Source organism: Manis javanica, chromosome 10, assembly GCF_040802235.1.
Source record: "Manis javanica isolate MJ-LG chromosome 10, MJ_LKY, whole genome shotgun sequence".
NCBI lineage: Eukaryota > Metazoa > Chordata > Mammalia > Pholidota > Manidae > Manis > Manis javanica.
In genome coordinates this window covers 9,253,268-9,269,048 of record NC_133165.1, presented here as the reverse complement: position 1 = coordinate 9,269,048, position 15,781 = coordinate 9,253,268, and the positions used below count along the sequence as shown (strand labels likewise).

General features: G+C 43.3%; 1 protein-coding gene across 1 annotated transcript; it reads left to right on the top strand.

The window, feature by feature from the left end:
• Window positions 1-2,120: 2,120 nt before the first annotated feature.
• On the top strand, window positions 2,121-12,489 carry RSL1D1 (ribosomal L1 domain containing 1). Its single transcript, XM_017648349.3, has 9 exons — window positions 2,121-2,297; window positions 3,020-3,159; window positions 4,733-4,871; window positions 5,418-5,566; window positions 5,654-5,755; window positions 7,788-7,881; window positions 7,966-8,091; window positions 9,951-10,250; window positions 11,920-12,489. Exons 1-9 carry the CDS (start codon window positions 2,205-2,207, stop codon window positions 12,244-12,246), a joined length of 1,470 nt encoding a protein of 489 aa, XP_017503838.2. The 5' UTR covers window positions 2,121-2,204; the 3' UTR covers window positions 12,247-12,489.
• The last annotated feature ends 3,292 nt before the right edge of the window (window positions 12,490-15,781 follow it).

Sequence of the window (15,781 nt, the reverse complement as noted above, 5' to 3'; positions counted from 1 at the left end):
AGCTAAATAATTAGTAAATCATGGAGTTGGGATTGAGACTCAGAACTTTCTGACCATGTTCTTCCTATCTTCCTTTAAAATGTCACATTATATATAAGCAATATTGTTTCCATTACAGTGGCTATTGAATTCCATTCCATGATGTCTAGATTAATATCCCATAGCCGATTTAGTGGGTTAAAATAACAAACATTTATTATCTCAGTTTTTGTGGGTCAGGAATCTGGAAGAAGCATAGCTAGGGTCTCTAAGAGTTTGCAGTCATCTCAAGATTTGATTGGGGATGGGTCCACTTGCAAGCTCACTCATATGGTTGCTGCTAGGCCGCCTGAGAGGCCTCAGGACATAGTAGCTGGCTTCACCCAGGCCAAGTTGGACAAAGGAAAGCAGGAGGATGGAAGGGAAGTGGAAACTACAGTGTTTTTATAACCTAATCTCAGAAGTGACATCCCATCACTGCTGCTGTATTTTATTTGATAGAAGCAAGTCACTATGTTAAGCCCACACTCAAGGAAAAGGAAATAAAGCTCCATCACTAAGTAACAGAATTTGTGGGCATAGGACATTGTTCAAACCACCACAATCCCACAGCCAGATTGTGAACTTTCCTAAAGCAGAATTCATTGCTACCTCTTCTTCGTCCAAACCATCAGTTCAAAAACCTTCTATCTGTACGATTTCTCCAAAATACAAACTCTCATTGTGGTAATGAGTTAATTCCTCAACATGCCACTCTAGCCTCATCTCCCATTCCTCCCCTCTGCACACCCCTGGCTCCAGCCACTTACTACTTCAACAGAACCATGCTCTTTCACCTGAATTCATGCCCTTCCCTAGCCCTAGAAGCCTGGTTCTCAAACTTGAATTCACAGCAAAGGTGACACAACATCTGATAACCCTAATGCTCTTTGCAGAACACAAGACATCTTATTTATCCACAAAGGCTAATATAGCAGTTCATAATCATGTGCTAAAACTAATTTCATCTTATACTAGATTGTAGAAGAGAAAATTGGGAATAGGTGCCAAAGACTTTAGTAACATTTCTTCTATAAGCTAATTAAAGACAAAGACATTATTAGAGATCAGCTGAACACCCCTTCATTCAGCTCTGACAACATGAAAGGAGCATTTTTGGAAAAACAGCTAATATGGAAAGCCTCCTATTCCCACTCTTTCAGCCCTCAAAAATTTCCATAACTAGTTGCAAAAAGACTAGAACCATTCTGAATGTCCACTACAAAGCTCCTAAATAAACTATTGTTTATCTGCCTGATGAAAGGCCAGTCTGCTGTTTAAAGACATGAGGCAGCGCATTATGCATTGACTTGGACAGCCTCCAACATATGAGGAAAAAGCAGCATGTTCACAACAATGGGTATACTAGGCTACTGTGTTTAAAAAAAGAATATGACAAGATTAAACTTAAACCCCACCATCCATAAATAGAAAAAAGTGTAAGTATTTCCTGAACATGCCTAGAACATCCCTGGAAGGTTCCAGGAGAAAAAGGTAACAGATCCCCTCTGGGATGTGGGGAGGAAGGCTTTCTACCCCTTTCCGGCCTGCACGCTTCTGTGTAGGTATATGCCCTTACCTCCCGCCTCCCTGAGACCCCGAAGCTCACGAAAGACTGGCTCTGGCTCAACATTCCGGACACCACACCGCCAAACAACGTCCCCGCTGTGTCCCGTCATGATTCCAAGGAATCCTCACCAGCCGGTCACCTTCGCGATGAGCCTGTGGCTGGGCAGCGTAGATGGTTCGACCAAAGTCACCCGGCATGCGGGTGGTGGGCCAGGACTCCCCGCTCTCCGCACGCCCCACCGCCGCCTGCCCACAAGCGGGGCCGCAGGAGAGCGGGTGGCCTCACTGAGGGGCGGACAGGCCTCGTCTCCCGCCTCCAGGGGCTTGCTTGAGTTCCTTCGTGGAAGAGTGAAAGCAAGGTGCGGCCAGGTGGCTCCCCGCGCCCCATGACGAGCAGAAGCGAAGAAAACGCTTTGACCCAGGAACCAGACTCAGCCCACAAGCGGAGACACAAGGCAGATTTGACCGGGCGCGCCAAACCATCACGCTCAGACGCCGGCGCTCCAGGAAGTGACGCGAGCCTGGTGCCCGCCCCCTGACTTCCGGCTAGGGAAGGACATGGGCTAGCGCGTGCGCACTGAGTTCGCGTGGCTGTGTCCGCACGCGGTGTGAACGAAATGGAGGCCTCAGCTTCGACCCCACCCTCAACCTCAACCTCAGCCTCGACTCCTGAGACCCCGGCAACACAGGAGCAGCTGGACAAAGAGCAGGTGAGTGGCCCCCCTTGGGGTTCGGAAGCGGGGTGGCCGCGGCCTTGTGAGGAGCGAGGCACCAGGTACAGGCCTCACGCCTCCGCGGACGCCCCCCGGGCTTTGGGAGGGTCGCTGTTCCCGCTGCGCTCAGCCTTTCACGCGCGGTGGGCGCCCGCTCTCCGGAGCCCCGCAGCCTGGCTCTCCTGAATTGGATTTCAGGTGTGTCTTGGGGAACCGGGGTGAGCTCCACCTGGCGCTGCTGCCCTACCGTTAGACTTCGGCCAAGTCTCCTAGTTATGTAAACATCCATTACTTCGTATTTCAGTTGGGCTCTGCCGCCCTCCGCTCTCCAGGATCAGAGCGCGAAATGCACGTAAAGCTGTGGCCAGGGGTCTGGCACATAGGAAACGCTCAGTTAATGCAGCCGTAGTGTGTATGGCGCTGTTACTGGGATTACTTCCTTCATCCGGGCAGAGGAAAGAAGCACGTTCCCTTCTGGCCCTGTATGTACGCAGAAGAGGCTGTTTTCCCTCTAGATGAGTAATAAAAGTGTATAGTTGGGTGGTTTCTGATGGATTCTTAACGTTTCTCTGATTACAAATTGCATTGAATCCTTACAGATATGGTTGTGGAGGTTGCCCTTTAACATAGAATTGGAGCAGTAAAAAGGAAAAAAGGTGAGGGCAGGGAGCAAAGGGAAAATTAGACTGAGATTTAATTTGTGTTTCTCCATTTTGCAGATTAAGAAGGCTGTGGAAGCTCTGTTGGCACATTCCAGGTCCAGGAAGAACACGAATGGATTGCTTCTGAATGAGAATGAAAATTTCTTTTTAATGGTGATACTGTGGAAAATTCCAAGTAAAGAACTCAGGGTCAGACTGTAAGTTCTGATTTTCCCCTTGCGCAGTTTTTAGCCGCTTGGTCACCCTGTGTAACTTTGACACAATGGCAACTTAGTTTCTAGTGGAAACACTAAACTCAAAATAAAAATCTGAGTTGAAATAAATTATTGTGCCTAAAAAAAAAAAAGAACCTGAAATAATTCAGACGTGCTTAAATTTGCTAGAAATTTCACCAGTTTCTTGGGGGTTTGGTGAACAGTTAACCTGAGCAGTTCTGTTAAATCCAAAACCTAATGATTTTTTTTCCAGAGAACAAAGGTTACACTAAACAGCTTTTGTATTTTCATAGAATTTGTTATCTTTCCTTGTCAGGCTAATTCCAAGCTAACATTCCTGAGGTCCCAGACTTGCTCCTTTATACAGAGACTCTTGAAAACTTGGCAGTGTAATCCTTTTGGAAAAGAAACTCGTTGAGATTAAACAATCTTACTGCTAAAACTCAGGTCAGAGATGCCCTCTGCAGTATTGGTCAGATTTAGAAAATGAAAATACAAGTAACTTTTTAGTATAAATAGATCCCATATAATATTTGGGACCTGCTTATACTTTTAAAATGATGAAAATTTTACTGCATGTCCTGTATTCTCTCTGATAACCTTGCCTCTCTGAAGTCCTTCATTTCCTGAGTGTCCAAAAGCCATCTCTGCTGAAGAAAGAGTATAGGAGAGCTGGTTTCTTTTCTTTTCCCCGTTGGAGATGGAGGGCACAACAATAAGGACACTCTTGATCCTCAGATTCTCTGTTAACTAATGTTCCCACACCTGCCCCGGCCAGATTGCTTTAGTTACTGCTTTATGTATCACACATGAATTCTTTATTCCACACCTCACTCAGGCAGGTTTTCCCTTTTGGAAAGCCCTCTTATCTTCTCCAGGATGTCTTCCCAAATGCTTACATCTTGGTGATTACTGCCACTTACCAACTTCATGGCACTTCCCATCTTGTTTAGCAAGTCATGTTCCTTACGTGTGTTACTCTTTTTTCTTAACCTAAGGATGTATTTCCTCAGTGCATGTAGATGTAGGAAATGAATTTAACCTAATTTTTCTAAGGTTTAACATAGTGCATGTCCACTGGTCCCAGTTGGTTTGCCCTGCATTTTCTGTTTCAGCTTTTACGAGTTAGGTTGTTTATGGAGCCCAGAGTTTTCTGCAAGGTGATGTTCTGAGCCAGAACTATCCTGATGAAACTCGATTATTCTAGCACTTTATAGTACATGTGCGCCTATAGCGACATATACAATGGTTATAATTAGATGTGCACTATTTGGGTGTCTTTGATTATGTTTTAACTCTAGTTGTATCCCAAGTATGAATTGATATTTTCGTCTGTGAACATTTGTGATGATTTACTTGAACCTTAAATCTCTCTATACCATTGAAGATGGGGTACATTTTCAAATGTTCTCTGTGTTTGCTCAGATAGCATGAATGAAGTTTTTTGAATTGACAGTGAATTTCTTGTGCTTTCTGTGGTATATAAAGGTACCTTCTGTCCTTCATAATGCTTGATTCCTTGGTTCCCCCTCATGTATTTTGATGTATTTTGCAGGTCCTTGCCTCATGGTATTCGAACAGATTTAGCAGATATCTGTTTATTTACCAAGGATGAACCCAATTTAACTCCTGAAAAGACAGAACGTTTTTATAAGAAGCTTTTGAACAAGCATGGGATTAAAACCATTTCTCAGGTAGGGAGCAGGTTAATATTTCCAAGATGATGAAAGATTTGATTTAGTCTTCTCATTGCAGTCGTAAGTAATACATTCCTAGAATGCCTAGCATTCCTCATCTAAGAGTTAATTTTTAATTTAATTTGTTCGTTGTAATTCTCATTGGCTTTAGGTAGGGCATTTTCCATCTTCCCTGTGATTGATGGATGAGCTGTTGGGGTTTGTTGACCTAAAAGCTCAGTGTATAAATACATCGGTAACTTTTACACCTCAAAGTAAAAGGTTTACAAAAGGTTGCTTTTGGATCATTCTTCTGTGCTTCCAGAGCATCCTGTGTTTGCCTCGAACTTGGCGCTTCTCACTCTGTTTCATGATTACTGGCATGTTTTCTTTACCTGGGGTCCCAGCTTTTAGCTTAGTGCCTGACACATTGCAGGCACTCACTACATGTTACTCACTACACCGTGGCTCAAAGACATTTTAAAATCCCAGTACAAATTGTTGCCTGAGTGTTTTTTTCTTCAGGTTCTTGACTTTTTGTGTTTTCACTCTCATTTTTCCTAGATCATCCCATTCCGAACTTTAAAAAAGGAGTATAAAGCCTATGAGGCCAAGCTCCGCCTCTTGGGTAATTTTGATTTATTCCTCACTGATGCGAGAATCAGGCGGCTCCTACCCTCACACCTAGGGAGACATTTCTATAGCAGAAAGAAGTAAGTTTCTCAGCGGTGCTGGACTTCAGCAGCATGAAACGTACCAGTGTACATACAATTTGTGCTCTTGCTTGTGTGTTGTTACAGAGTTCCCGTATCTGTAAACCTTCTGGCCAAGAATTTATCCAAAGAGATCAATGGATGTATAGGTGGAACTGTCTTAAACATCTCTAAAAGTGGTTCTTGCAGGTATGTAGAAGGCATTAATGTGTGTCTGTTTAATCTGAAATTTATTTAATAATGGTTTTTGGAAACTTTTTTTTGTAAGGTAGTGTTAATGAAACCAGATCCTTATATAAAACCAAAGGCATTCCTTGGCAGTAGTCAGTTCTCTAGAACAGTGCTGTTGATAGAACTTTCACCGTGATAAAAATGGCCTGTATGTATGTGGTCTCATACAGGAGTCATAGCCACATGTGGCTGTTGAGCCCTTGAAATGTGGCTGCTGCACTGAGGAACCGAATTTCTAATTGTACATGATTTTAACTAACGAAGAGTTAAATAGGCACCTGTGGCTCGTGGCTAATTTTTACCGTATTGGACAAGGCGCCTCTAGATAGTGGGGAAAGCAAGGAAGGTAAGACTGATGCTTAGAGAACATTAGTGCTGGGATTTCATGTCGCCCGGCACCATGTTACCCTTTGGGGTGACTCTCCGCGTCAGTCTTGCTTTTGCTTTTTCTAAATGAATGAATTCAGTGTCCGTCCTGTCCCGTCAGCCTGTTTGGTGTCTTTCTGTTGTCGCACTGATTTTACCTTAGCCAGGATACTGAGCTGAGTGGAATCCCCATACCTTGCTCTAGATACCAGAAAAGACCTTAGGGTCACGATAGCTTTCCAGCTTACAGGTGGCGAATGCAGAGTTTTTTAATTAGGCTCAGAGGCAGGTTAAGTCTGAGTGCTTGGCAGTTTTAAGAAAGATGGGGGAGTTTTAAACATAGACATAACCGTTTTATCAAATATTTTGTCTACCAACTGGGGCATCTGTGGTGTGGGGCTGGGCAGAGCTGTAGGATATGGCCCTTCCTCTTAAAGACACCCTAGGAGCTCATGTGCCCTTGTCATCACGCACCCCTTACAATAGGAGCATGATGGCTCCAGGTACAGCAGGGCAGGGTGTGGCTGGGCAAGACGTGGGTTCTGGTGTTGTCTTTGGCCTGCAGGTGGGAAGTCCCTTAATTGGGATAATTAAGCAGCTGAGTAGCTTTGGGCATCAGGCCTGGACCTCCACTCTTTGTTCATAGGCTGACACCAAAGTAGCTGCTAATGGAAGCAGTTACCTAGAAGGGCAGAGGCCTGGCTCATGAGATATGCAAGAAGCTGGTAGAAGGGGGACAGCACAGTGAAGGCAGATAAAGGAATAGCACACTCCTGTCCCTGGGGCTTTTCCAGAGCAAAACCTGCCAGTTAAGGAAAATTATGGACAACTGCTAAAATAGAAACCTAAATCACCCTTTGATGTCCTCCCCACCTTCCCCCAGCACAGTAGTTTCCCATCTTCCTTCATACCCTCCTTCCCTTCTTGCCCTGTCTCCATCCAAGAAGCCAAGGGTGTGCTTGCAGGAAGGTGGCAGCAGGCACATGGACAGAGCCCTTGGAGGGACGTGTGAGCAGCAGCCCCGTCTCAGTCATTCTGCAACACTGGCCAGCAGTGATCTTGCAGGGTGGGGGCCGGCAGGGATGAAGACCCAGAGGCTGAGCAGTGGACACTTCTGGACTTGTGCTTGGCTTATGCCTGCCCTTGTCTTTGACTGAAGGGCTGGCTGGTCTTGCTCCTGGCCAGAAGATGCTGTTACACACAGGACAAGACCCTTTATCTTAGAGCGTGGCAGCCAGGTCAGGGCAGTGTAACTATAAAAATAGCAAGCAACCCTCCTGGGGGTAGTGGCCTTCAGAAGAGCTTGAGGGCTGACTCAGTAACCTGTGTTTCCTGGAGTGAAGAACTCCCTCTGGCCCTGCCCGCTGACTGGCTTGGTGCCCGGTCCCCAGTCACCTCTTGATGGTATGACGTGCTTCTGGAATACGGCATTTCTAGAACATGAGAGATGATGGTCTTCCTTAAAAAACATTGTGAGCCTAAAATATTTTAATGTTTCTACCTTGAAACATTTTTTTTCTCAGATTTTGTGTTTATATTTCTTACTTAACCTGTCTGTGCTTTATTTTGAAAAACAAGTTGTTTTTTAAAAGCCTTTTTTATCTAACCCTTTACTACATTTCAGTACCATACGCGTTGGTCACACTGGAATGGAAGTTCAGCACATCGTGGAAAACATTGCTGCTGTTGCGAAAAGGCTCTCACAGAAATTGCCAGAGGTATAGCCCTGCAGGTGCATCAATTGGTGGCTCATTTAAAAGGCACAGAATACGAGTGTTATCCCCTCCTTCTCTTTGTTGCAGAAGTGGGAGAGCGTGAAACTCTTATATGTGAAAACTGACAGGTCAGTTGCCCTTCCCATCTTTTCTTCATTCATCAGCAGCCAGGATGAAGCCAAGGGAGTGCACACCCCTAGTCAGAAGAAGAAAGTGAGTACCATTTTAGGTGCTGGGTGGGCTTGATGACAGGTGTCAGCTGGCTCAGGAAGAACCAGGTTCCTACCCGGCTTGCGAGTCTTCCCGTGTTCCTACAGTCGTGCACTCACGTTCATTGTTAGCACTTGACTGTGAGATCAGTTAATATCAGTGTGAAAAGGGGTACATTCAGATGTAACTGTCTTGTGTTCATTGATAAGTTAGGTGTTTTAAGTTTTGATTTCTCCTTAAAGGGCCATTTAGCCTTAGAAGGGGCCTGCGTGATGGCAAGAGGAGCCGAGAGAAGGGGGAAACCAGAGTTCAGTGTGTTGGGTGCTTTGTCGTCTGTGGGCGACATGTAAGATTGTATTATGCTAACGAGTGGCCCTTGGTTTTGATTTCTGGTTTTCACTGCCACTGGCACTATTGCAGAGGAAGGCAGAAAGAGGTAAAACAGCCTTTGGGGGATTTTTTGCTATTTGTTGGACTGATCTCGTAGTTCATTAGTACTTTCTTCAGCCATTCAATCATGTCCAGTGAGTTTTGTTTTGGTCTTACTATTTTATTTTACTTCTAGGAATACCATGTTTTCTTCTTTTTCAAATTGACCTTAACTTTTTTTTGGCTTCCTGTTACCATAGCCTTCCAGTTGGTCTCAGTTCTTAGAACATATGAAGCATAGCATTTCTACTGTGATCTGATAATTCAAAAGGAAGTCTTGTGTTGCAGCCAGGTTGTCCCTGCCTCCCGGGTCCTGTAGTTGGGTGTCTTTGGGTGGTGGTCATTGCATTTGGGAAATTATTTGTGGAAATTATTCACGGTGTAGGATGAAGGTCTTTTTCGGGAGGGTTTGCTTTTATGTCTGCCCAGGAGTGCCTGAAAGCACATTCAAGGCATGAGCTCCCATCGATGCAGAGCAGATGAAGGTGAGGCTCTGCATGGGTCCATTTCCTGTTAGCTTTCCTCTCAAGGTGTAACTCACCGGGATGCGAGCATGTTGTGCGGAGGAGGGGGGCCCCTCAGAGTCCGTGCCCAGTGTGGATGCTGGGATTTGGGTTCTCTGCCTTCAGACCCCTCCATCCCACACAGCTGTTAAAAGTTAAGGGTCAGTAAATACTCTGAGCAAAAATGGCTTCTGGGCTTACTCACCCTTTTGCATCCTTGTTTTAAATTTCTAACAGGTAATCAGCTCATTGGTGCTTTTATGGAAAAAAAATTAATTTTTCACCCTGCTTTTTTACTTGTTTTCATTGGGAGAATGACCTGAAATAACAGATTGCTGTTATTAGTAGTAGGAAGTCTGATTTGCTGCTTTTCAGCAGATGCGTTTGAGGACTTTGTGAAAATTTGGAATTGCTAGTTAAAACAATTTGGACACTGTAATAGCACTTATTTAACAGTAGTCCGTGGTAAGGATAATGGACCTCTTTTAGTGTAAACTTTGTACTGTTTTACCTTTTATCCACAAGACCTAAGGTAGAAAAATGGTCAAGAGTCTTTTTTGGGGGGGAAACAGCTTTATTGAGATATAATTCACGTCACATAATGAGTTTTGTTTTGGTGTTACTATACTGTGCAGTTTAGGATAATTCTTAACTGTAAAGGAGATTGACTTTCACAAAACCTGTGACTGCACACTTCAGATACGGGATACGTAGTTAAACCACACAACAGGCATCTCTGGCCATGAGTCAGAAACAAAGCATCATTGTGGCTCATGTGCTGGTAACAGGGTTTGTTTGCTCAGAGTTGGTGCGGGTCAAGGCCCTTTCAGGGAGCTTGTGAATAGTCAGAACTGCGAGAGCTAAATCCATGCCATGTTCTTACCAACAAAAGTATCTCCTGATGAAATGGTGCTTGGTTTGTTTTCGCAGTTAGCAAAGAAAAAACAAAAGAAAGCAGAATATCATGCAAGACAAAAGGGGAAGAAAAGAAACAAGAGGTTTACGAAAGGAGCGAAGAAGGCTGCTTCACCCCAGACTAAAGACAAGGCGGACCCTGAAACTAGTGGTGCTCCAGCAAAGGGCCCTGGTCCCCAGAAGGAAGAGACCCTGAAGTGCAGGAAGAAAGAGATGAACATGGGGAAAAAAGCCCAGGTGAAAGTGCCAGACTCCGAAGATGAAATTCCCACCCTGGTACCAATAGGAGCTGCTCCAGTGAAGGAAAACGTGGAGGTATTGTTATTAATACTTGGTATTCATAGGGGATTGAGTGGGTGGCCACTGCGTGTCCGGCAGGCACTGCTGAGTGACGAGTGTGAAAGGGTCCTGCGGGCGGGAGGCTTTGTTTATAGAAACCTATTTCAAGTCAAACCTGTTCTGCCAAAGATTTTGAATAGATGAAAAATGCTAAGGTAAACCCAAGAACCCTGGAGGCAGTCACCATACCTGGCTTTACCCTTGTTTTAATACTGGACTGATGTATAGTAAATATAACCTGAATGTACCTTAGAGTCAGAGGCGATGTGATGATATTAGTAATTCTAAGGAACATTGCCTGTTGTTGTAAAAAGCCGGCCAGTGTGGAAATTTAGGCAGTGGTTTCTGAAGGTGAGTGCTGGATCGCCACTTACGCAGCCTCAGAAAACTTACGAGGGCAAACTTGGGTACTGGAGCCCACCCCCAGGGGGTCTTAACAGACATCCGACTTTTGGGTGTCAGGCAGTACCAGTGTCAGGCGCGTGCTGGCGTCCAGTGACAGCCCCAAGGCTATTACTGCACTTTACTTATATTGTCCTAAAAGTAATCCTTAGAATCTTCAATGATATAAATTTTTACCCAACAGTGAGAGTGTTCCGTTTACAAGGTGCCCCCAAAGTGCTGCTGAGTTTTTAATGTGCTTGAAATTGTTTTTAGAAAAACACGCTGATTTTGTTATAATGAGACTGGACATAATACGTTGGGAATTAAAGAGTGGAAAGTAGCTGACTGGGCGATGTAGAGCAAGAAGTGTTCTTGACCTTTGAACCCATTGGGGAAAGGAGCAGGGTAATTTGCAAAAGTTCCATCATTGCTCACTGGAGAAGCAAAAATGAGATAATGTCACACACCCTTGTAGCAATTTTTCTAAAGGTTTTTGAAGTAATGTTTAGTAAGAGTGTATAGTGCTTAAGAAACATTAATAAAATAATTGGGGATTGGGCATAATACTCAGCTTTTCAATACCTACATACTCAGTTGGGGAAAAGTAGTAAATGAAAGACAGCAACTACTATGTTAGGAGAGTTATTAGGGCGTTTTTATTAATGTATCTTTTGTCTTCCAAATTTTCCACAGTAATCCAGCTGTTTTGTATTTACTCTAACAGTTGTGTTCTGCTGCTTGTCTTTGTCTGTATAACCTGCTTCTGTACTGCACAGAGTCTGTTGCTAGAATTTTGTTGTATCAGTAGCTGCCACCTGGGGTGCCCAGAAAGCCCAGGATTCCTGGCATATAACACACTCCCCTCCAAAGAGCATCTGAATCTAACTTTGGAAATTGGGTCTTTCTCACAGGCACCCCAGTTGGTTTTTACACACGTGGTCTGGGAACTCCCCTCCCTAACCCACATGCAGAGAGTTAACAACTGAGGGAGACAATGAAGTCAGGATTCAGTGACAGACCCCCATGCTGCACTCCCAGAGTCCCTACTGCCAACCGTGGGGGGAAGATGGTTGTCCTTTGATTGGACCAGGGAGCCCGCCAGGGTCCTTTTGGCAGTCATTGCTAATGGAACACAGCTGTGTCTCTCAGTGCCCGCCAGGGAAAGGCCACGCCATGCCTCGTTTGAGCGTGCTGACGTGTGCCCTTGGAGTGGACACTGTCAGGATTTTTTCCCTGGACCTAACTTTCTTCTTTTTCTTAGATACAGAAACAAGCCACAGGAAAGAAGTCTCCAAAAAAGGGTCCTGGTCCCAACACACCTCGTGGGAAGAAGAGGAAGGCCTTCCCAGCTTTGGAGACCCCCAAAGCTGCAGAGCCCAAGACCCCAGGTAAAGGCCCGGGGAAGAAGCCAAGACTCAAAGAAGAGGTGGAGAAAGAAACAAACTCTTTGCTGGGGAAAAAAGACCCAAGACAGACTCCCAAAAAGCCAGAGGCCAAGTTCTTCGCTACTCCTGGTAAATCTGCAAGGAAAGCTACCCTCACACCTAAGCAACGTCCTAAAAAGCCCAGGGTGTCCCAGTCGACCTAACATCAGAGACTCAACCAGAGGGAAGCTGAACTTCCTGGAGCTTTTCAGAATAGTTGGGTCCTGATCCTACTGTAACCTTCTCCAAGACTGAGGCCTGAACAGAAGTATTTTTTAAAAGCTCCACAAATAATTCTGATGTATGTTCATAGGTGTAAGAACTAGTAGTTTGAAGTAAATCCATTTTTTTTTAGTTGGTCTTCTGTGTATTTGCTAATGGAACAGAAAATACAGTGCTTCTCTGTGGCTGTTTTTTGTTACTGAGGTGTATAGCACCTGCTTCTGAGCAAACTACTGGCGTTCCAGATGTTGCTGGTTTTACTTGAGTCCCTATGATGTGAGCCTTTTCCTCCTCTGCTTTAAACCATTTACACGGGCTCCTTTACATTAGGTTATGCAAACACTCCAAAAGCTTGTCTGCAGGCCAGTCGTGGGAATCCTCTGTACAACTTAAGAAAAACTCTTGATGGGTCTTGGAAAAGGCCCTGGACTCAAAATACTTGATTTTGGTGATAGTCAGCCAAGCTTGTAAATCACTGAGTTAGCATCTATCTGGTGAGAGAAATTAACGTGGAGTTGTTCACAGAGGCACTGGATTGAATCCTGCCTTCTAGGCAAGAAAATCCTTATCTTCCATAGCTTTCCCATCTTCCTCCAAGAGCCTCCTCACCCTGTCTAGATTTACTTACAAGCAATGGAGACGTGGGAGAGAAGACTATTAATTAAAGTTACTACTTAAAGTTTAGGTTATTGTCAAATGTATTCTGAAGCAGTAAATGACTTTTCAGATGGCCTTTCACGGGGTTTGATTTGGGTACACACATCCCTAGTAGTAATGATGGATTTGACTGTACTACAGGAAAGACCAAAGACGTGTTTTCAAAGGTCCCATGATTCAGAGCCAATTAGAAAAGAATAAAGGCTTTCTGTGGTTCTCTGTCCAGTTGACAGAGTCAGGGGAGCTTTTGCTTTTTAGCAGCACAAAAGAAATTGTTCTGCTAACTTTTTAAATCCTGAAAGCCTTGAAAATACAAAATGGTAATTCCACTGTCCTTTAGGCTTAAAAACACATGTACATTTAATGTGTTGTAGATGTGCTTGATTGGTTTTCCCTAGAAACGAGGTTCTAGATGTGAGCACAGGGTCAGATGGACTTGTTTCTCCTACTCATGGGGATGATTGAAGTCTGCTGTTTGCACAGGGCAGGCTCACATACATAATCTTTGCTAATCTGCTAATCTGTTCTCCACACAACCTAAATTTTCTGGGGATAACCATATTTTTTTTAATCCCATCCTCTAGCCAATGAAGATTGTAATACCAAGTGACTCTTTGGTCTGTAGTTTAGTCCTTGTCAAATATGAGATGGGCATGTACCTTCGTCCTCTGTTGTACAGCTAATGTCACTCGTAAATTCTCGGTGTTCTCTGTATTGGGGAATGCAGCTATCCATAAATTTCTTGAGCAGGAAGCTAGTCTTTTGACAGTGGAAAGCTACAGTTGAGGAATTAGAAATTCAGAATTGCAATGAGAAAATGCAGGTGGTGGTACCAGGTTTCCAAGTTTTAATAAATAGAGCGGATGTGGTCTCAGCTAGCTGGTAGGCTGTGAGCCAGCAGTGGTTCATCCAAGGGCCAAGAGTAATCTAGGAAATCCGTGCTACTGTAAATTATGCCCTTTTGTGGGTTAAGAGGTCAAGTATGTAGCTGCTGTTCATTGCAAGTCTAGGTTTCTGGATCCATCCTCCCATACCTCAGAGATTTAATGGACAAAACCAGATCTGGGGAGAAAAACGATGTAATATTTTTGTTGTGAAGAGGTATTGGGATTTTAATCTGTTTCAGGAACTATAATGCGCATCAAAATCAATGTTTTTACATGCCTTGAATGTATTTTAAGACAGTCCAGCTTTCAAGATTACATGTTTCATAGTGTTCAAATCAGAATCTTGTTTTCTTCAGGTACATTCTTAGGAGTAGAATTACTGGGTCAAATGGTATTTCTATTTTTAGTTTTTTGAGGAACCTCCATACTGCTTTTCACAATGGTTGAACCAATTTACATTCCCACCAGCGATGTAGGAGGGTTCTCCTTTGTATCCTCACCAGCATTTGTTGTTTCTAGTCTTCTGGATGTTGGCCTTCCTAACTGGTGTGAAGCGATATCTCATTGTGGTTTTAATTTGCATTTCCCTGATTAGTGATGTGGAGCATCTTTTCATGTGCCTGTTGGCCATCCATATTTCCTCTTTGGAGAGGTGTGTCTGGTCAGGTCCTCTGCCCAGTTTTTAATTGGGTTATTTGTTTTTTGGGTCTTGAGATGTGTGAGCTCTTTATGTATTTTGGATATTAGCCCCTTACTTGATAAATCATTTGTGAATATATTCTCCCATACCATAGGATGTCTTTTTGTCTGCTGAAGGTGTTGTTTGCTGCACAGAAACTTTTTAGTAACCTTTAAGTTCTTACAGACTTCCAGTTACAGTACTGAATTTGGGAAACTAATGCATAAAATGAAACTTTGAACTTCAAGAGAACCCTAGTCTAGTTAGTGACAGCCTCAGGATTTTGACAAAAGGGCAATAATTTGGCTGCAAAGAGGCGGGTCCAGGACCTAGCAAACTTCTCCCAATATCAGGAAAACTTAAGAATGATGCTTTTTGTAGGAAGTGCTAATGGAGATCATGGGAAGGAACTAGAAAAAGAACTGGACACATAGACCCATGGAATAGAATAGTCCAAAAATAATCCCTTACATTTTTCAACTTTTTTGATGAGGGTGACAAGACAGTCAATGGGAAAAAGAGTTTTCAACTAATGGCATTGGGACAGCTGGATACCCTTCACATTTATTTTTGTCTAAATATTTCTTATAATTTCCCATAATTTCTTTTTGGGCAATTGGTTATTTAAGAAAGTGTTGCTTAATTTCCACATGTTTTTGAATTTTCCAGTTTTCCTGTATTGATTTCAAGATTCAACCCACATGCAAAAGAAGTTGGATCCTTGTTTAACACCATATATAAAAAATAACTCAAAATAGTTCATAGACCTAAATGTGAGAGCTTAAATGTTTAGGAGAAAACACAGGAGTAACTCGCCATGACCTTGGATAAGACAACAGTTTCTTAGCTATAATATCTAAAACACAAGCAACCAAAGAAAAATTGAAAACCAACTTCAAATTTAAAATCTTTGTGCTCCAAAAACCGTGAAAAGAACCTACAGAATGGGGGAAAAATACTGGGAAATCATATACTTGATTGCGAAGTTGCACTTAGAATATATAAAAAACTCTTAGAACTCAGTAATAAAAAGAATCTAATTTTTAAAATGGCAAAAGATATGAATGGACATTTCCCTGAAGAAGATACACAAATGGCCAACAAGTACATGAAAAGATAATGTCATTAATCATCAGGAAATTACAAATTAAAATGACAAGATACTACTTCATAACACTAGGATGGCTGTAATCCAAAAGAAAAAACATGGATGTGGAAAAAACAATCCTTGTTACACTGCAGGTGGCATCATCT

Bases quoted from the DNA above. Each gene is read 5' to 3' on its own strand.
- RSL1D1 (XM_017648349.3), top strand. From the start codon at position 2,205: ATGGAGGCCTCAGCTTCGACCCCACCCTCAACCTCAACCTCAGCCTCG. The intron at 4,872-5,417 runs GTAGGGAGCAGG...CATTTTTCCTAG, and splicing joins GGATTAAAACCATTTCTCAG to ATCATCCCATTCCGAACTTT. The intron at 7,882-7,965 runs GTATAGCCCTGC...TCTTTGTTGCAG, and splicing joins TCTCACAGAAATTGCCAGAG to AAGTGGGAGAGCGTGAAACT.